Below are 21,207 nucleotides of genomic sequence, written 5' to 3'. Positions count from 1 at the left end.
TCCCATCGGAGCCCACCCATTTGTCCTCCTGGAGAGAAGAGGATCCCTGCTCATCCAGAGACCTGAGAATCACTCCCAAAACCTCAGGTCACTGCCACCACTTTTCTGCGACTGCACCTCCGACAGGGAGGGATATTCTTCACGCCCCACCAGCTCGAGCTCATTCACTTCTGTGTGGTAGCACTGGAACACCAGCATTAGGCTGTCAGGCCATCCCCACACCTGATGGAAGCTGGCTGGTTACACGGGAGTTCAGCATAGATGAATGGAAATCAAAAACACTTTATTGCAAACCGACGACGTCCTGGTACCCAGAAAGCAGAAAACCAGCTCCACTGAAACAGGGCTGCAGGCTGCTCCACTGTCTCTCGTCCACCCATTCCCAGCTGCCAGCACCAGGTCAGGATTTCTGAATCACCACTTGAAATTTACCTGGCAGAAAGAGAAAGCACTGAGCGTGCCACACACACAGAAAAAGGGAACTGCTGCCATGGCATGGGGCTGGGTTAGAGAGATCTCATGGCTGAGATCTCATGGGAAATCACTGTCCTGGCTTCATCCATGCAACCCCACCAAATACTGAACCAAGAGCCCAAATCCGACTCCCTGGGCCTCTCTTTCCCTGGACACATGGCCCTCACTGAGCGCCAGCTAGGAGGGGTCCCTTTCTGAAGTGAATACTGGGCAGGGAGAAGGTTGGCCTCTCCCCCCCCCCCCCCGGCACACCATTCTGTACTACACAGGTTGCAGCAGGGCACCTTCCTCCACATGGTGACGACAGCTTTGTGACAAGGGCTACCCCGTTGCCAAGAACTGGACTCAGACCTTCTGTCTCCCTTGTTCCATTCAGGGCCACAGAACAGACATCAGCTGGCTGGAACATCTGAGCAAGCCCCAGCACGTCACACTGCGACCCAAGGCTCCCCAGGCCCCCTTCTTCCCTAGAGCAGGGATGGGGGAGGGGTATATCCAGTATAGATTAAGGTTCCCTGCTTGCTGGCAGCCTGCTCCCAGCCTACTGGATCTCAGCTCCCTCTCCCCACGCAGAGGCTAACTACTTACTGGAGGGCATCCCCGGCACCTCGGCCGTCACAGTGCTGTCAAAGCCCAGGTTGGAGAGAGCTCCTTTCACAAGGCCACATGTAAAGGCGAGAAACTACAGGAAAGGCAGAGAGCCGGTCAGTTCTCCCCTTGGGGAGCAGCAATATTTGCCCTAGGTAGAGGGGGATCGAGCTAGGACTCACTAGCTACACTGGGAGTGACTCTCTCTACGTGCAGACTGCTCCAGTGGCTACCAATAGGGAATTATCATCACAGTCATGGAGTCCTCTGGTGAAATCCTGGCTTGCCCAACTCAGTGGGGGACTTCAGCGGGCCCAGGATTTCATGCATACGTTTTAAGACAAGAAATAACAGTTAAGATCATCTGCTCGGATCTCTTACATAACACAGGCCAAATAATCTCCCCCACTGATTCCTGCATCAAACTCGTAACATATGGCTGAGAACAGAGTCTCTTTGTAAGACGTCCCATTTTAATTTAAAGACTCCAAGTGGTGGAGAATCCGCACCACCCTTAGGAGAATTCTCCCAGTGGTTACTCTGACTGTTAAAAATTTGTGCCTTATTCCTACTCTGAGTTTATCTAATTTCAGCTTCCAGTCACTGGAACTTGTTCTAACTCACTTGGCTAGATTAAAAAGCCAGAAATCTCTTCCACGCATAGGCACTTGTAAATCATAACTGTAACTGTCTTTTGGATAAACTAAAGAGACTGAACTCTTTAGTTTCTCACCAGTCATTCTGGTAGCTCTTCTCTGCACCCGCTCCAATTTTTCCAACATCCTTTTTAAAATGTGGACCCCAGAAGTGGATGTAGTATCTCAGTACCAGTCTCATCAACGTTCTACGGAGGGAAAATCACCCTCCTGCTCCTACTCACTACTCCCATTAACCATGGGCGGCGGGTATCACAGGCCAGAGGAGGTTGAGCCTCCCCAAACAGCCCAACGTGGCCCTGCCCATGCTTTGCCCCCCTCCTGCCTGCTTCTAGCTGTCCCGCTCTTCCTCCGTGGCTCGGCGGGGCCAGCCTATGGCTGGGACTCGGGGCGACTGGGGCCGGTGCTTGCACCGCCTGGCACACTGGAGCTGGGGGCCGCTGGAGCCGCCCGCTTGGCACTTCAGGGCTGGGGGCCACTGGGGCCGTCCGCCTGGTGCTCTGGGGCTGGGCGCTGCCTGACTAGCATTCCTGGATTGGGGGCGCTCAGGGGACCTGGGGCTAGGGGGCCAGCGGCCGTGGTGGGGGTGCTCTAGGCTCTGGCGGGGGAGGGGCAGGGCCTCAGGCAGAAGGAGAGTGGCTGGGGGCTAGCCTGCCCCATGGGCGGTTCACACACCACCCATGCCATTAACGCATCCAAGTATCCCATTAGCTCTTATATGGGCTTTCAAGAGTTACACCAGCTCCAAGTTCAAAGCACAACAGTGACGGACTTCACCAGAGGGCCTGGAACCCAGAGCGCAGGAAAGCAGGCCAGGTCACAGTCCATGCAGCTGTGTTTATTATTTTAGAACATCAAAGGTATGCTGAGGCCCCCCAGATGAGGTAGAAAGGCCTGGTTCCTGCCCCAAAGATCTTACAACCTAATATGGGCTATCTGAGCTTGAGGGGGGCAGTCAGTCACAGGAGAAAAGGAGCCACAAGGACTACCTGGTTCAGATTCAGCTTCCAGCTTGGCTTGCTAGACAGCTTTCAAAGCCTGGCAAGAGCCAACATACAGCATGTCCATGACTGCTTTGGAGGAATGTAATCTGTTGGGTTTTATATCGGGGATCTGAACACTGAAGAGGGTTTTAGCCGTGATGACCGAGGTCACAGTGCAACCTTTCCTGTGGTCCCGACAAACAAGGAGGAGATTAAAGCACCCGGAGGAGATGGTTCTACTGGAGGATGTCCCCTTGTTGTGCTTACCTTGGGTGCCTCCTCCAGGTACTGCTTCCCATTGGACAGCTGGCTTAGGAGGAGGAAGTTATTGTCTTGCAGCATGTAGGTTCCCTGTCAGAATGAGATTTCTGTGGGTTTGGGAGTCAAAATAAGTCAAGATGGCTGGGTCTCAGAGCCGCAAATACTATGCCCATTAGAAATGAAACCAAGAGTCAGACTGTGTGAACAGCAGGTACCAGGATACCCCCTGCACAGCACATGAGACCATCAGCAATTGCCTAGAAATCCATCACTACTGCCACAGGCTCACCCAATGCCAAGCCCCCGATCCTAGCACAGCAGGAAGAGCACTTCCTTCCACTAAATGATCCCAGTGCTGCTCTGTGGGGGGAGTACTCCAGCTGCCCCTTCGTCAGTGCACTCGCTGTCTCAGAGGCAGCCTTCAGAGGGACCCCTGATCTGCAAATGGCACCTCGGCATCTAAGTCAGGTCAGTTCCAGAGTAGGGACAGGCACAGGACTTCCAGAACACTCTGATCCAGTTCTGGATCCACTTCATGGTCCTTGTATTAATCTCTGAGCTATAATGGGCTAGGACCTGCCAACTTCAGTGACCACCTCTCTCCCCAGGACAATGGGGACAATAGGGTGGAACTCCAGGGCTGGGCATTCTTAGTGCAGGGTCCCCAGCTCAGGAGCTCTGTTCTCCTGGAAATAAGGCTGTGCGTGTGCCACGCACCCCTCAGCCACAATGCCAGACTCAAATGTTTGCTCAGGCCTCTTGATACTAACTGAGGCAGCAGCCTTGTTCTTTCCACCCTCCTCTTGGACTAAGCTAAGGTGCAAGAACAACTTTGGGGAGAATTAATGCTTCTCCTCACCCCTCTGCATCCTGCAGCAGGGACACTGAGACACCTAGGGAGCAGCCTGCAAAGCCCAAGACAAAACTGTGGGAGAGCATCCAGTCTTCCTGGGAGCAGGGGAAAGCATCGCAGCTCTTACCTGATGGTTGGTGCGCAGATTATCCACCTGCTTCTTGAAGACAGTTATCCACAGATCCTTGCAGAGGAATTTCAGGACGTCCAGCTCATCCTTGAATGACGGAGTCTCCTTTGTCAACCTTCAGCAGAAGGGGGAAATCGCTGAGTCTGCTAATTTGTCTCTTTGAATGGGTCCTACAGTATCAGGCAGCAGGACTAGAAAAAACCCGGAGCTGAGTCACCTCTCAAAGCAATGCTGACAGGATAATTGGCAGACTGCCCAGGGGCTCTAGCTCAGTGGTTCTCAAAGCCGGTCTGCTGCTTGTGCAGGGAAAGCCCCTGGCAGGCCGGGCCGGTTTGTTTATCTGCCACGTCCGCAGGTTTGACCGATCACGGTTTGCCACTCCAGGCCAACGGGGGCTGTGGGAAGCGGCGCAGGCAGAAGGATGTGCTGGCCGCCCTTCCTGCAGCCCCCATTGGCCTGGAGCGGTGAACTGCGGCCAGTGGGAGCCACGATCGGGCGAACCTGAGGACGCGGCAGGTAAACAAACCGGTCCGGCCTGCCAGGGGCTTTCCCTGAACAAGCGGTGGACCGACTTTGAGAACCATCATTTGAGAACCATGGATGCTCTAGCTGCATCATTTCCTGTTTTCCTTGTATCTTGTCAAAAGAGATTGAGCACTAAATGGGAAGGGAAGTTGGATTTACTCAGGCCTGGGGCTTGGAGCCCTGCCTAGGAAGGGAGCTGGGAGCCCCTTCAGCACGTGCAAGGGGGATTGAAGCCACTCCTGCATTTGGAAGTGCTTTCCACTTAACAGATCAACAGCATGGAAACAGAAGGGCTAAATGTTTTCAGAAACAACTAAGTCACTTAGGAGCCTAAATATCATTCACTTTCTGCGTCTATTTGAGTCAATGAGCTTTAGGCTCTTAAATCACATATGTGCTTCCTTTGTGCTCTCTCTCTCATGGTTTTAGGACACATCCCCCAGGGAATCAGCCACCCCAGCCTAGCCCAACATCCAAAACATCCATCAGTTAAGCCAACAGACTTACTACCTTACTCTGCTGCCCAGTGGGCAGGAGGAACTGCAGGAGGTCAGACAGCACAAGCAAGGGGAACTCAGAGCAAACAGTGCCAAAATTAGAAATGAATCCAGCTTTAGGACCCCTATCATGTCCCCAGCCCCTCCTGAGGCCTTCCCTCCTTGGTGCTCATCGGGCTCTATTTCAGACTCTGATTCACTCCCAGTTCACAGGCATCACTTTGTACTGGGAGTTGCTCCTGCCGAACTGTTAAGCTTCCTCCTCCACTGTCACTCCAGGAATCTCCCACCCCACCCCGCCTGTGCTCTGGTACTCTGCACTCACCTCTCCGAGAGTCCTTGGCCCACTCGGAAACCCACTCCCTCCAGCGCACCGAGACCTTTCTCCTGTTCCTGTCAAACACCACAGATGAAAAGGCTCAGAATGAGGCCAGTGCACGTGAGCCATTCACCTGGCACTGGGATTAGCCTGGCCTAGCAGCACCTCCATGGCTTCAGAAGTGTGGGAGAAGGTCTCTGAGCTGGGAGCAGCAGGGCAAGATGGAGCACTGTGAAGTTGACGCTGAAGAGTGGGGTATGGTGGGGTGGGGTAGGGGGAACCTGCTGCTCACTCTGAAGTTTCATCGATTCCAAGGCCAGAAGGGACCACTGTGAATGTGATCATGTAGTGTGACCTCCCATACAGCACAGGCCGGACTACTGCACGCAGCCTTTGGCACGGAGCCCCACCCCCTTCACTGCACCCACCCCTGGCACAGAGCCCCACCCCATTGCACAGAGCCTCGCCCCTCACTGCATCCATCCTCTGGCACAGAGTCCCACCGCCACGGCACAGAGCCTCTGGCACAGAGCCCCGCCCCGCACTGCACCGGATCTCTGGCACAGAGCCCCACCGCCACTGCACAGAGCCCCGCCCCGCACTGCACCGGACCTCTGGCACAGAGCCCCACCGCCACTGCACAGAGCCCTGCCCTGCACCCATCCTCTGGCACAGAGCCCCGCCCTCACTGCACCCAACCTCCAGCACAGAGCCCCACCGCCACTGCACGCAGACTCTGGCACGGAGCCCCGCCCAGACTGCACCAAGCCCCACCCTGCACTGCACCCAGCCTCCGGCACAGAGCCCCGCCCGCACTGCACCCAGCCTCCGGCACTGAGCCCCGCCTCCACTGCACCCAACCTCTGGCACCAAGCCCCACCCACACTGCACCAAGCCCCACCCTGCACTGCACCCAGCCTCTGGCACAGAGCTCCGCCCTCACTGCACCAAGCCCCGCCCTCACTGCACCAAGCCCCGCCCTGCACTGCACCCAGCCTCTGGCACAGAGCCCCGCCCGCACTGCACCCAGCCTCCGGCACAGAGCCCCGCCGGCACAGAGCCCCGCCCGCACTGCACCCAGCCTCCGGCACCGAGCCCCGCCCTCACTGCACCCAGCCTCCAGCACAGAGCCCCGCCCGCACTGCACCCAGCCTCCAGCACAGAGCCCCGCCCGCACTGCACCCAGCCTCCGGCACCGAGCCCCGCCCGCACTGCACCCAGCCTCCGGCACCGAGCCCCGCCTCCACTGCACCCAGCCTCTGGCACCAAGCCCCACCGCCACTGCACCCAGCCCCACCCTGCACTGCACCCAGCCTCCGGCACCGAGCCCCGCCCTCACTGCACCCAGCCTCCGGCACCGAGCCCCACCACCACTGCACCCAGCCCCACCCTGCACTGCACCCAGCCTCCGGCACAGAGCCCCGCCCGCACTGCACCCAGCCTCTGGCACTGAGCCCCACCCTCACTGCACCCAGCCTCCGGCACAGAGCCACGCCCGCACTGCACCTAGCCTCTGGCACCAAGCCCCACCGCCACTGCACCCAGCCCCACCCTGCACTGCACCCAGCCTCCGGCACCGAGCCCCGCCCTCACTGCACCCAGCCTCCGGCACCGAGCCCCACCACCACTGCACCCAGCCCCACCCTGCACTGCACCCAGCCTCCGGCACCGAGCCCCGCCCTCACTGCACCCAGCCTCCGGCACCGAGCCCCACCGCCACTGCACCCAGCCCCACCCTGCACTGCACCCAGCCTCCGGCACAGAGCCCCGCCCGCACTGCACCAAGCCCCACCCTGCACTGTACCCAGCCTCCGGCACAGAGCCCCGCCCTCACTGCACCCAGCCTCCAGCACTGAGCCCCGCCTCCACTGCACCCAGCCTCTGGCACCAAGCCCCACCGCCACTGCACCCAGCCCCGCCCGCACTGCACCCAGCCTCCAGCACTGAGCCCCGCCCTCACTGCACCGAGCCCCGCCCTGCACTGTACCCAGCCTCCGGCACAGAGCCCCGCCCGCACTGCACCCGGCCTCTAGCACCGAGCCCCGCCTCCACTGCACCCAGCCCCGCCCGCACTGCACCCAGCCTCCGGCACCGAGCCCCGCCCGCACTGCACCGAGCCCCGCCCCTCGGGAGCGCACCCGCCCGCAGCGCAGCGGCTCGCGCCCGACACGGAGCCACGTCCCCAGCGCCGTTCCCTCTCACCCCCCTCCCCCTCACCCCACACAGCGCATGCGCCATCTCCATGTGCAGCATCTGGAACAGCAGCGAGTCAGCCATAGCCGCAGTCGCGACTTCCGGGATTGGACACCACGTGACTGATCATGTGACCTGGACTCCGTCCGCGCCGTTCCTGTTCCGCCTCCGCGACGGCGCGTAGCGAAGAGAAGCGGGTGGGGGCTGGGCAGGTGGCTCGGAGTGTGGGGGCTGTTTGAGGGACTTTGGGGGGAGTGTGGGGTGAGCACGGGCGCTCTAGCGGGATGGGTGGGATGAGCCCTGGGGGGAGGGTTGGGGTGAGTGGGGGCGCTCTGGGGAGGGGAGTGGGGGGCGCTCTGGGGGGAGGGTTGGGGTGAGTGGGGGGAGAGTTGGGGTGAGTGGGGGGCGCTCTGGGGAGGGGAGTGGGGGGCGCTCTGAGGGGGTGAGTGGGGGGAGAGTTGGGGTGAGTGGGGGGCGCTCTGGGGAGGGGAGTGGGGGGCGCTCTGGGGGGAGGGTTGGGGGTAGTGGGGGTGCTCGGGGGAGGGGAGTGAGGGGCGCTCTGGGGGGAGGGTTGGGGTGAGTGGGGGGCGCTCTGGGGGGAGGGTTGGGGTGAGTGGGGGGTGCTCTGGGGAGGGGAGTGGGGGGCGCTCTGAGGGGGTGAGTGGGGGGAGAGTTGGGGTGAGTGGGGGGAGCTCTGGGGAGGGGAGTGGGGGGCGCTCTGGGGGGAGGGTTGGGGGTAGTGGGGGTGCTCGGGGGAGGGGAGTGAGGGGCGCTCTGGGGGGAGGGTTGGGGTGAGTGGGGGCGCTCTGGGGAGGGGAGTGGGGGGCGCTCTGGGGGGAGGGTTGGGGGTAGTGGGGGTGCTCGGGGGGAGGGGGAGTGAGGGGCGCTCTGGGGGGAGGGTTGGGGTGAGTGGGGGCGCTCTGGGGAGGGGTGGGGGAGTGGGGATGCTCTTGTGGGAGGGGTGCTCTGGATGTGGAGAGAAGTGTGGGGGTGCTCTAAGAGTAGGGGTGGAGGAGTAGGGGGGTGGGTTGGAGGGTTGGGGTAGGGCACTGTAGGGGGAGCAGGGTGCTTTCTGGGAGAGGGGCTGGGGAAGAGGCTTTGGGGGAGAGGTGGAAGGGATGTCTATGGGAAGTGAGGGGGGGTGTCTCCCTGAGAAATGAATGACGGGCTTCCGGGACTTTGCCCATGGCCATATTCTGTCCTGTAGTGATGTCCGTCATGCCATGGACTGGTGGTCTCTATTTTGTTACTGTGTTGCCCCCCACTTGGGGTCATTCACCTCCTCTCTCCTGGCTGGGTACCTGCCATCCAGCGGTTGTTGGGCTGGTTGTTGCTGGCATGTAGCACTTCAGCTAACGGCCCACATAGCTGCTCCCTCCTGGAACTTCACAACCACTTGCCAGCTTCTTCCGGGCTCCTGGGACCCATCCACCTTCTGAGCTGTCCCAGGCTCTTCTCCATTGTCACAGTTTCCCCTCTGTTGCTGTGACTGAGCTGCTTTTGTTTCTTTAGGTGGCTGAAGCCCAAGGATGGCAGCGCCCCAGTACAAAGCAGTGGTTCAAGGGGAAGCATCTGAGACTGATTCAGATGAAGAAGTTTATCTGTCGTCCGTTCCTCAGGCCTCCTTCCCCAGCCTCTCTGGTGTGAAAGTCCTCGGGGAAGCATCTGAGACAGATGACGAAGAAGAAGGGAGCCCAAGTGAGCACAAAGTCAAGTCTAAGCTAGTTGACCTGGACCTGCCTCCCCTGATTGTCATCAGGAAGGAGGAGCCAAGGTCTTCTATGGGAATAGAAGAGAAACCTGCCCTTCGTCTCCAGCACGAGGGGCGCTATAGCACCTTGCTGCAGCAGAAGCTGATTGAGAGCAATGCCCGCTTGTACTACGACGTCAGCAGCACCATCAAGCACGTGTATCAAATGGCCACCAAGGAACTCAGCACCATCACTGCACAGCTTAGCAACTCACAGAGCGCCATCATCAATGCCTCGCACAATATCCGCCTCGTTCTGGATGACTTGCAAGCTGTGGCTGACAAAATGGACATTGTCACCAGCTGCAACCTGCTGCCTGATATCCAGATGGAGCTGCCTCCTGCATAACCTATCCCTTCTCTTGGAACTAGGGGACCTGAGCTACTCTGTTCTGTTGGCAGCTTGGAGTGATGGGCTGGTTGGTTACTGATGGGCACTGGCTTGTCAGAATGAGGGGATGTGGAATATCAAATGGAGCTGCTTTAGCCCTGAAGGGTCTTTGTAGTTTTGATGATGACAATACTACCCAGCTAGTCCCAAGCGAATTAATGACCAAGATCTCAGGAAACACTGCTCCCAACATTCACAAAGGTCTCATGCAACTGCTGCTTAATAGAACTGCTGTTAACATTATCATGTGGCTGGAGCTAATCCCAAGAAATAAGTGCAGTGGATGCTCTGTAAGGTTTGTGCTTTAGGGTAACACTTTCAGAGTTGTATGTCCAGCACGTGTCTGAAGGCCAAGGACAGTGCCTGTCCTGTAGCTGATGTAAGTAAAAAGCTCTAAAAATGGAATCTGTGGGTTCTTTTTTCTGGTCAGCAAAACTACTAAGGGGACTAACTGTCATGTGGATATGTCCCCTAACATAGAGCAGTTGTCAGATGGTCATTTCTAGTCATCCTTCCCCAGTACGGAATTTAAAGCCGTGATTTCTCAATGAAAGGTTTCTCAGCCTGTTCCCTGGTGTTTTATCATTTGGGAAACTAATACAGACCCAGATGTGCTGACAAATACCCTGTCAGCTCGAGTTCTGCCATTTTCTTCTCTCTCGCCTACTTCTAGGAGGGGTCACACAGGGCGGTGTCCTTGGCCTTCTCGTCTTTTCCCTCTACACTGTTTCTTTGTCATCTCCTCCACTCACCTGGCTTCAATGACCATCTTTACGCTGATGACTCAGCCCTACTTGTCCAGTCCTACATCACCATCTGTCTCTGTATCCTCCTTGGTCATGCCTTCCTTTAGCATAGTGGTGAGTCTCCCTGCCTGTTATCCGGGAGACAGGGTTCAATTTCCTGACAGAGAGGCTTCACTTGATTATGTGACGTGGTAGCCTGCAATACCAGAGGACTGGATGTGATGACCCAGGAGGTGCCTTACAGTCCTGTGTATCTTCCTCCTGGATGTCTTGCTGCTCTCCTAGGCCTAGATCCCCAGTGGTATTCAGACTCCTTAACTTCCATTGATTGCAATGGAAATTAGGACCCTAATTTCCCTTTGAGGGTTTGGGCCCTAGCAACCAAAGTCTCCTCTTTCCCTTTGTCTGTCACTGTTCAGAACACCACCATCAGGCCTGCTACCTGGGTGTCCTCTGTAACTTTTCCCACACCTCACACACCCAGGTAGTGACTAAATCATGCTGCAGCTTCCTCTGTAACAGCTTGACTTTAATCTCTGTCCATCCTGTTCACTCTTTCCTCTGGGCCCTCACCATCTCCTAACTTGGCTCCTATGGCATCCCTGAAACCCACATTGTTCTCCTGGCTGTTCATTCATCGATTATAAGGCAAGATGTGACCATTATGATCATCTAGTCTGGCCTGTGTCATGCAGATCAGAGAACTGCATCCACTGATTTCTGCATCCAGACCACAAACCTTAATCTTAGCAGCGGAGTTTTGAATTATTAGTTCCTTGTATTAGTGTAGTGTGATGCCTGTGTGCCTTAGTCATCCTGGCCTATTACTTTAACCATCTCGAACCCGCTTGAATCCCTCTGCTGGCTCTCACCACTTTTCTGCATGAAATTCAAGCTTCTTGTGCTCACCTTTAGCCTCCCTCTTCCCCCCACTTAGTCCTTGCCTGTTCCTCTGCTTTTGTAACTTACTGATTTTGGTCCCCGTCTCCTCAGGAGTCTCAGCCTCAAATCTCCTTCCCCTTCTGTTCACCTCTCCTCCTTTGCCCTATCTTCCACACCACTCCTTATGCAGGGAACACTTTCCCTTAACTAGTCTGTTTAAAAACAACCCCCGTCCCAGCTTGTCCTTTAGATCCCTTCTTAAGATTCCCTTTTCTTCTGCCTACATAAGAGCTAATTGGCTTAGTAAAGGGAGCCCTTGCACTCAGCTTGGCTGCAGCATGATAACTTTTGAAGACGGCCTCCAGTTCCCTCTGGAATTTCAGAGAATGTTCTAAGTATCCATGGCAGAATCCAGTTGATTTTGATGAAAATCAGAAAACTGGAAAAGCCTGATTTCTGCCAATCTAAACTGTTTGATTCTGTAGGCTCTGGACACATGGGTGAGGCAGTTACTTCCCCCAGGCTTGTGGCAGGGGAGCATCACTCAATACAGGGATGAGGCAGTGACATCAAGGTGAGGTTAGATTTAGGGAACCATAGGGATTCCTCTGCTTGCAGCACCAAATGAGCACACTGTGGGCCTGGTTTTAGTGGAAATCAAGCTGCCAGAAGCCTCTTGCCCCTGCAGTCTGGCCAGCACCCTACCCAGCAGACCCTTGCCCCCAACTCCAGCCAGCTGCGCCCCTGACTTCAGTTGACACCTTTGCACTGGGGAGACGAGTTTCTGGGGCCAAGGGGCCCAGCTGGGTGTACACGTCTGCCTATGTAAGTAACAAGGTGTGACCCTCCAGTTGTTGCAGTTAATGTGTCACCAGGGTTAAGTAGGTGGCAAGTACTGAGGTAAAATGTATCTTTTGTGTCTATGATTACATACAAAAACTACATTAAAAGAATGTTCAGCTGACAAAGTCAAGCACTCAAAAGTTAGGATATACCAGAATTAAGGTTGTTTCTGTCTCCTTGTACATATGTATTTTGATTCCCATCTTTAACTATGTACTCACATAGTATTTTTCCACAGTACTTCTCCCTCCATCAGGGGACTGGCTGGGTGGTACTAGTTGAATGGGTAATCGTTCAGTATTTTATGCAGGCATATGGTTCAGTGAGTGGTCTTTTCTGTATTTACTGCTCATTAGCCAAACACTAAACATCGACTTACTCATTTCCTCATGGGCTCTTCTCTGGTACCCATCATTGAGCATTTGAGTGCTGCTTTAAATTATTTCTCTTCACAAGACCCTGGGAGATATTTACTGTGCCTGACTCACAAGTGAGGAACTGACACACAGAGAATTGCGAAGGGTTTGCTCATTTTGTTTGGGCGCTGAACTTGGGACACTTTCAGTCAGATTTTTTTCAAAATGCTGCTGTTGTCTTGTCCGGGATAATAATCTCAGGCCATGACGTTTGAGAAACAAATTAGCGCCTCTCCGAGGGTCCTCTCTAAGGACTTGGTCCAAGGTGTCAAATCCGAAGAGCATCACTTGCCTTACAATATGGCATTCAGAAGTGTGGGCAGTGTTAAAGCCTGCTCTTGACTGTGACAGAGGAGGCAATTACCTGCAATATGCTGGACAAACCTTGTTGAATTAAGTTTAAGTATTTTAGGAATTCCTTGTATTAAAAATGCAAATATTTGTGTTCATAGAATATCAGGGTTAGAAGGGACCTCAGGAGGTCATCTAGTCCAATCCCCCTGTTCAAAGCAGGACCAATCTCCAATTTTTGCCCAAGATCCCTAAATGACCCCCTCAAGGTTTGAACTCACAAGGCTGGGTTTAGCAAGCCAATGCTCAAACCACTGAGCGTTGTGTGTAACTTCTGTGAGGGGGAGGCAGGTCTAAAGAAAACTGTGGGAAGCGTTATGAGCCTCAGGGGACACATTTAAAACAATGGGCCAGACAAGATTAAACTTCTAGTGAGTGGCTTTCCTCAGAAATATGTGGGAGAATGGGAATGCAAATTACCCACCTCTGGTTCCATCCTTCTGAAACTGCACCCCGAGGAGAAACGCATTGTCTGCTGATCACACGTTACATGAGGACAAGTTCAGCAGCCCAAACTGGATAAAAGAGTGACTCAAGTTCCTGGGGTTGCTTGTTCTGAGCTAACAGCTGTTATGAACTTGTTACCACAGAAAAACCCCAGGCTGGTGGAGGGTGGGGGTTGGGTTTGAAACACTGTTTACTGGCTGGAGCCCTTAGTGGAGTTCAGATTTTAATATTTTCTCTGTAACACTTTTACCTTAAGAAGAGGTATACTTGCTTAGAAAGGACTGTGTTGTAGCATAACTCTGGCAATTGCATCATTTATAGCTCCGAGGGGAAAAGCAGACCAGAGGTGCTTAGGCGGTCTGACTTTGCTGGGGAATTCACAGTGTAGGCAGGGAACACTGCAGCCTGGAAATAGCCAAGTCAGGAGGGAGAGAGCATTAGGAGTCTTAGTGACAATGTAGAATTCAGGCCTGTAACTTTGCCTGAGATATAATTTTGGGTCTTGTTTGCCCGGTTGATTTTTGATATTCTTATATCTTATACTAATGTGTGCAAACAAAGGACAAAGACTCTGTGTATGTTGCTTCTGCCTAGCCAGTTGGGTTTGTTAGTATAATGGGAACAGGTTAGAACAGTTAAAGTGTTACTGGGCCCTGAACACCTTCCTGATCCCCTGCATCTCATTCGTCCTAAGGGGATCCGCCATGGCAAAGGTACCCCTCAACAAGGCAGACAAGATCATCCAGCAGCTGGTGAAGAAGTGGTTATTCCTTCCCCAGAGAGCCAGCAATGAGCTGATCTATATCACCCACAGGCATGGCGGTGCCAATGTCCCCTGCATGGATGTCCTGTGTGACATCGCGGTGATCACCCACGCCTTCCGCCTGCTGATGTGTCCTGACGCCATGGTAAGGAGCATCACAGCAAAAGCCTTCCATGACGCAACACAAAAGCGGATCGGTAGAGCCCTCTCCAACCAAGACACCGCCAGCTTCGTGAGTGGTTCCCTGGATAGCGAATTTGGCCGAGACGGGGGCGACATCGCTTCACTGTGGTCCCGCGCCCGCAATGCCACGCGCCGCCTGGGGAAGCGCATCGGCCCCTGCTGGGAGTGGTGTGAGGAGCGCCAGGAGCTGGGAGTCCTGGTGCCGCAGATCAGGTCTGAGGACAACACCATCGTCACCCCGAGCGCCAGGGGCCTGCTGGAGAGGACCCTGAAGGCAGCCATCCACTCGCTGTACATAGAAGCCCTGAAGCGTAAGCCGGACCAGGGAAAAGCCTTCGACCTGACCAGTAAGTGGGATACCAGCAACCACTTCCTCGCCGGGGGTGGCTTCACCCGTTTCGCCGACTGGCGGTTCATCCACCGCGCCCGGCTCAACTGCGTCCCGCTCAACGGAGCCGTCCGCCACGGGAACCGAGACAAGTGTCGCAGGAAGTGCGGCTACTCCAACGAGACCCTGCCCCACGTCCTGTGCAGCTGCAAGCCCCACTCCAGAGCCTGGCAGCTGCTCCACAACGCCATCCAGAATCACCTGGTGAAAGCCATCGCACCGCGCCTGGGGGAGGTCGCTGTGGACTGTGACATCCCCGGTACTGACAGCCCGCTGCGACCCGACGTGGTTGTCACTGACGAGGCCCAGAAAAAGATCATCCTCGTCGACATCACGGTCCCCTTCGAGAACAGGACCCTGGCCTTCCGAGAAGCCCGAGCTCGGAAACTGGAAAAATACGCCCCTCTGGCCAACACCCTCAGAGCGAAGGGCTACGAGGTGCAGCTGGACGCCCTGATTGTCGGAGCCCTGGGCGCTTGGGACCCCTGCAACGAGCGTGTGCTGCGGACCTGCGGGATCGGTAGACGCTACGCACGGCTCATGCGGTGCCTCATGGTCTCGGACACCATCCGATGGTCCAGGGACATCTACATCGAGCACATCACCGGCCACCGACGGTACCAGGAGGAGTGAGGCGGTACGACATTGTGCACCTTTTGTGGGAAAGAGACTGAGAGGCTTTCCCCATTGGACCGTATGAACTGGAACCATAAACCCACTGAACATTAAATCCCACCAAATGAGGGGAGACCCATCCCCACCATCGAATGCACTCACTATACTCCGCACCTGAACATAGCCGTTATGTAGATAACTTACCCCCATATCTCAGTGTCTGTACTCTGACCAGTTAAACTTTTACCCCTAGTTGGGGAGATTGCAGATTATTATGTAATCCTTACTCCACCAGCTCCTAAATCGAATTTCGCACCCCTTGATAATCTGTACCTTATCCCCTGACAACCAGAAACTTCGATGCTTGAACTCTGTACCGTTTCTTATTTCAACATTATCTTAATAAAAGCGCACACTTTAAGATTGCCTCAACTCTTATCTCAAGGCAAGGTCAAGCACCTAGTCGGGAGGGGCAAGGGAGGATTGGGGGGAAGGTATAAAACACGAAAAGGCCAAAGAAATGCCTGTCCCTGACCATAGCACAACCTCACCCCTCCCATGGGATATAAAAGAGGTGGGACAAAAACCCCAGACTCACAACCCCCAAAATGGAACATGACCATAAATTGTAAGTGGTGGGACTGGGGGTGTGCATTTCAGGTATAACTATGCCCTCTAAGGAGTGGGAAGAAGGGGACACTGGGAAACAAGGCTCTGCGGCATCAGAGTTATAGTCATGCTTGCTGGAAACTATCCCCAGTACACATTGCTTTGCCTGCACTTCAGACTTCTGGCCTTTTGCTTTCCGTCTATGTGACAAGAACCAGGGGAGCGGGGGTGAAGGGAAAGCCCCAAACAATATTCCAAGGCACCTCTCTCCCTCTGTGGAGCCTGGGTGCCTAACTCAAGCTTTGTGGATCACAGTATGTTCCTTTGATGCTCAGCATTGCAAAACCTAAATGCTCTTGCAGATCTAGGCCAAGATCCCTGCCAGATTAAATGCACAGGCTGCACAAAGCTCAGGGAAAGAATCAGAATAGCACAGTGAATGAGAATGACAAGCTTCATTTGTTGTAGAATTTGTGTACAGAATGAGGCTGGGGATTGCAGGAGGAGAAGGGATGGTCCGCTGGCTAAAGCAATCAAATGCAACGCTGGAGAACTGGCTTCTACCTTTGTGTCAGCCACAGAGTGAAGTCACTCAAAGCCAACTTTTTCACGTATGGCCACTAATTAGTATGTTCATTTTGAGGGTGCTCCTCTTGAGACACTTGGGGATTGAGTTCCAGAAGTGCTGAGAACTCAGCTGCAACTCAAGTCAGTTACAAGTCAACCTTCAAAAAATCAATGCAATTTATAGGAGGCTCAAAGGATCAGAGAGCGAGGCAATGAATTGACTTTTTGATGGATGTAATCACATGTTGGTGATGGGTTTCAGGTAACTGATGATCACACCAAAGCTGGAAGATTGGAGTCACAGGTAGGGACAATATATGAGGAAAATATTCTCTATCAAGGAAAATATCTGAAATAGGTGGTAGAAAGATAAAAGATCCTCTGATCAATATCAAAGGATGTCGGTGCATGCCCCTAGTCCCACCCCTTACAATTTATGGTCATGTTGCCGTTTCGGAGGGTCCTGAATCTGGGGACTTTGGTACCATCCCTTTTGTATCCCATGGGAAGGGTAGGGACTGAGGTTGTGCTTCAGTCAGGGACAGGCATTTCTTTGGCTTTTAGTGTTTCTTTTGCCTCCCCCCTTGCCCCTCCTAACTGGTTGCTTGACCTTGGCTTGAGAGAGGAGCCAGGTAGCCTTTCAGGGTATGCTCATATGTTAAAAAAATTATATAATACATAGGTTGGGAAAAGAATGTCTGTACATCTGGGTGTAGTGCTTAGTCAATACAAAGTTAAGTTTTTTTTTTAAAGTAATGTGATACATAGAGTACATAATCAGCAATAACCCAAATTTAGGTGAATAGATTTAACAATGCAGTTTAGATATTAGAATCTGAATACATGGGTACATCACTCATGAAAAGTTGTACAGAGATTTGGTTGTGGAAAGCAAAATATATTAATGAGGGGAGATTGTTCCTCAGTAATTGAGAATTAGGTTGGTTGTCCATTTAGAAAATACAATCAATGAGGAAAGTATTTGTTACTTTCCTGACTACGCTTCTCATTGGCACTCCAGCTCATCCCACCTGGTATTGCCGATGTCCAGTGATGTGTTCTATGCAGATGTCTCTTGATCACCTGATGGCATCCAACCCCAGGAGTTGCTGCATCAGCCGAGTGTAGCATTGAGCGATTCTGCATTCTCTCAGCACTCACTCATTACTGGGGACCCATGAACCCAAGGCTCCGATGATCAGCAAGTGTGTCTGGACTTGGTAACCGTTAGCTCTCAAGGTTTTGACCCGAGGGGCATATTTCTCTACCTTTCGAGCTCAGGCATCGTGGAAGGCCGGGGTCCTATTCTCGAATGGCACTGTGACATGAACCATGATGATCTTATTCTGGTCCTCGTTGGTGATGACAATGTCTGGTCGCAGTTGGCTGTCAGTTCCAGGGATGGCAGAGTTTATGGCAACCTTCCCCATGGGTGGCAGGATGGCTCTGGCCAGGCGATCTTGGATGGCGTTGTGTTGCAGCTGCCAAGCTCTCGAATGGGGCTTGCAGCTACACAGGAGGTGGGGTAGTGTCTCGTTGGCATAGCCGCACTTCCTGTGTCGCTTGTCCCGATTCCCGTGGCGGATGGCTCCATTCAGTGGGATGCAGTTGATCCGGGCCCTGTGGATGAACCTCTAGTTGGCAAATCGGGTGAAGCTGCCCCCAGGGAGGAAGCGGTTGCTGACATCCCACTTGCACGTCACCTCGAATGCCTTGTCCTGGTCTGGTTTCTGTTTTTGGTTTTCCACATATTGGCAGTGGATGGCATCCTTCAGGGTCTTCTTTAGCATGGTTCTAGCTCTCAGACTGATGATAGTGTGATTTGTATTCTTCACCTGCGGCACCAGGACTCCCAGCTCCTGGCGTTCCTTGTACCATGTCCAGTGGCAGCTGATATGCTTCTCCAGTCGTCACGTAGCGTTGCGGGCACAAGTCCAGAGTGAAGCAAAGTCTCCCCTCTCTCTTCCAAATTCGCCTTCCAGTGAGCTGCTTAGGTAGGTGGTGACATCTTGGTTGGAGGGGGTCCTGGCGATTTGCTTCTTCACAGAGAGTGCTCTGCAGGATGCCGTCATGTTCCTCACCGTGGTATCCGGTGGAAAGCGTGAGTGGTCACGGCAATGTCACACAGATCACCCCTTTGAGGGATGTTGGCACCGCCCTGCCTGTGCGAGATGTACACCGGTTCATTGCTGGCCCTCTGGGGAAGAAATGTCCACTGGTGTTACTCCCATTCTGTCCAGGAACACTTTAGCTCCATTCCTTATCTTTTCTTATTATACTAACAAACCCATCTGGCTGGGCAGAAGCAACACACCGGTGTCTTTGTTCACACACAGATTAGTAAGGATATGAGAGAATCAAAAGTCAAACCCAAAATTCTATCCCAGGTTAACAAACAGGCCTATATACAAACAACAAAAGCCACCCAAGCTAGCCAATGGGAGATGCTGATGACAAGTGTATGCTCAGCCCCTCCTCTCTGAGAGGTAGGGGCCTCTGTCTGGTCTGCAGGGAGACTCCTATCTCTGCTTAGCCATCCATGAATGGGAACCTGCCACCTTGGCCAGGCAGCTTAGGTACCCAGGGCATTTCTTGTGGCAATGAGTTAGGGACTGGCTTGCTCCACACAAAAACAGCCAGAGGAAGAGCTACCTCTATTAGCCCAGGGGTTAGTGCCTGCCCCTGGGATGTGGGAGACTCAGGTTTGAGCCCCCTTTCTGCCCTGTTCAAATCTTCCCTCTCAGGAGACAGCTCTAACCACTGATCTGTGAGATAGTTTGATGGGGGTTTGCCTCAGTCTCTCCTGTTCCACTGTGGCTCAGTAAATGAAAGAGTGACTGGAGTAAAGGGACAGAATCCTGGCTCCCCCCAGGTGAATGCCCTAACCCCTGGGCTACAGAGAACAGTCTCTTGGGCCCAATGTTTAAGTTTTGATTACTGTGGGAACAGTTATTGAGCCAAAAAAAGAGAGACTGAGGCAGCTTCCCATCAGAATACCCTAGTGGTTAGAAAATTCACCTGAGAGGTGGCAGACCACTGTTCAAATCCTCTCTCCCCCTGATACCAGTCAGCTCTGTGTTCTTGGGGAACCAGCGTGCAGTATCCAGCCTGTCTGACTCATGAAAGACACACCTCCACCAGCCTCTGCTTAAACCATAACCTATCAGAGAAAAAAAAACTTGCGAAGAGCAGTGAAGGGCAGATGGGAGACATACTTAGACCCCTCCTGACAAGGGTGACAAGATTAAGACATCCCCATTAGCATACAGAATGAAGAACAGAGACAACTCCCTTAGCCTCATCTGCATGAAAGATGGGACAGGGATTAGCATAAAGAATGAAGAACAGAGAACCACACTGAACTCTGGGACCAGAAAAGCAGGGATGCACTGCATCATGGGAATCTACTCCAGATGTCAATGAACCTATGCTTGCACACACCCAGCTCAGCAATTATCAGACCAATTTAGTAATAAATCCTTGATTGATATCCAAAATACTGAAGCAGCCTAGTTGCATTGTGAGCTCCCTGAAAGAAATCACCACCCATAGCTAAGAGTGATCAGCTCCTATTGTCTAGCCTAAAGAAAACCCTTGAATCATCAGTTTACCCATAAACAAATCCCTTGAACCATTGTATTTTCTCTACAAAACCCCCTACCTATGCCCAAATAAGGGTTCTGATGCTTAGATCCAAACTATGCATCAGTTCCACTGGGACTCCATCATCTCCTGACTGATCGTGCTGGGGGCTCTGCCCGTCTCCTGCCCTCAGGACCCTGAGCTACCACCATCACCTGGGAGCCCTGACCAGTTTAAGCTTCAGGGAGTGGTGACATCCCCTTCTTTCTCTCTCTGTTTTCTTTTCTACCTCAGGTATTCACCTTTGATAATGTATGTTATGTTGGTTTAGGCTGTCCTTGGGTAGATATCACTATTGGTCAATAAATAACTTTTATGGTTAAGCTGGTTGCTTCTCTCTCCCTCTGAACTTTACTCTTTTGTGTTTTTGGCTTCCCACATTTACTCTGCAGCTTCTTTTACCTCCGCTAAAGATCCCTGTAGTGCCCAAAAATACCGTGGGGTTTGCTCATCAAGTGGGTTACGACCCGTACAAGTGTGAGGTGAAAGTGGGACAGGGACGTGTTAAACCTCTGGCACATAAGGGGGGGGCAGCTGAAAGTGCTGCTCAGCCCAATCTATTGAGACCAGGGCCACATAAGGGTGACAGCTTGAAGGTGCTGCTTAACCCAGCCCATTGAGGACAGGGACAGATAAGGGGATCAGCTTGAGAGTGCTGATTGACCTGGTCCGCTCAGACGTGGGTGTGCATGTGTGCTCCTCTAGTTCTAGGGCTGGAGAAACCCAGTCCTGGGGAACCGAGGTCCGGCAGGCGAGCTCCATGGGGAGGGGACTTGCAGAAGGAAGGAGTAGAGCTCCATATGAACACACAAGTGACATAAGCAGCACATTAATAGAATTACAGAACCCCCACCCCCAGAACAGTAACCCTAATAAATGAGCATACCCCAAAGTAGTGGGCATATCTGGTAACACCCCTCTGGCGGAGAGGGGAATTGAACCCTACCCACAGCCCAGGTGAGGGCTCTAACCACTGGGATAAAAATTATAAGGTGGGCACTGGCATCATCACCACCACCACCTTATCCTCCGGACAGGCTCAGGCCCTGTGTGTGACTTAGGCAACCAAACACTGGTCTTCCCCTGGTTTGTGACTCACTCTGGGGCTTAGGGCAGAGGTAGGCGTCGGGATGCC

The 21,207-nt window shown here is 53.6% G+C and overlaps 3 protein-coding genes across 6 annotated transcripts; 2 read left to right on the top strand and 1 right to left on the bottom strand.

Moving 5' to 3' along the window:
* Nucleotides 1–262: 262 nt before the first annotated feature.
* On the bottom strand, nt 263–7,591 carry TRAPPC6A (trafficking protein particle complex subunit 6A). Of its 2 annotated transcripts, none has more exons than XM_084612780.1 (6): nt 7,504–7,591; nt 5,293–5,360; nt 3,943–4,060; nt 2,969–3,052; nt 1,063–1,156; nt 263–432 (listed from the first exon to the last, which is right to left on the bottom strand). In XM_084612780.1, exons 1-6 carry the CDS (start codon nt 7,561–7,563, stop codon nt 401–403), a joined length of 456 nt encoding a protein of 151 aa, XP_084468906.1. In that variant the 5' UTR covers nt 7,564–7,591; the 3' UTR covers nt 263–400. The 2 variants fall into 2 exon arrangements, with proteins under 2 accessions (XP_084468906.1, XP_084468907.1); XM_084612781.1 differs by lacking the exon at nt 7,504–7,591 and adding an exon at nt 5,452–5,657.
* On the top strand, nt 7,542–10,025 carry BLOC1S3 (biogenesis of lysosomal organelles complex 1 subunit 3). 3 transcript variants are annotated; one of them, XM_084612777.1, is made up of 2 exons: nt 7,542–7,676; nt 8,992–10,025. In XM_084612777.1, the coding sequence occupies exon 2, from the start codon at nt 9,009–9,011 to the stop codon at nt 9,576–9,578; it is 570 nt and encodes a 189-aa protein (XP_084468903.1). In that variant the 5' UTR covers nt 7,542–7,676; nt 8,992–9,008; the 3' UTR covers nt 9,579–10,025. The 3 variants fall into 3 exon arrangements, with proteins under 3 accessions (XP_084468903.1, XP_084468904.1, XP_084468905.1); XM_084612778.1 differs by having other exon boundaries at nt 7,558–7,691; XM_084612779.1 differs by lacking the exon at nt 7,542–7,676 and adding an exon at nt 7,721–7,740.
* LOC311511857 (uncharacterized protein T26G10.4-like) lies at nt 9,885–15,675 on the top strand. The gene is made up of 2 exons (XM_084612776.1): nt 9,885–9,999; nt 14,000–15,675. Coding segments are annotated over exons 1-2 (1,275 nt in total). The 5' UTR covers nt 9,885–9,997; the 3' UTR covers nt 15,273–15,675.
* The last annotated feature ends 5,532 nt before the right edge of the window (nt 15,676–21,207 follow it).

Source organism: Lepidochelys olivacea (assembly GCF_965140295.1).
Source record: "Lepidochelys olivacea isolate rLepOli2 genome assembly, chromosome: 23".
In the NCBI taxonomy this organism is placed as follows: Eukaryota; Metazoa; Chordata; order Testudines; family Cheloniidae; genus Lepidochelys; species Lepidochelys olivacea.
The sequence above is the reverse complement of the archived record's forward strand: the minus strand, read 5'-3'. Positions and strand labels throughout refer to the sequence as shown.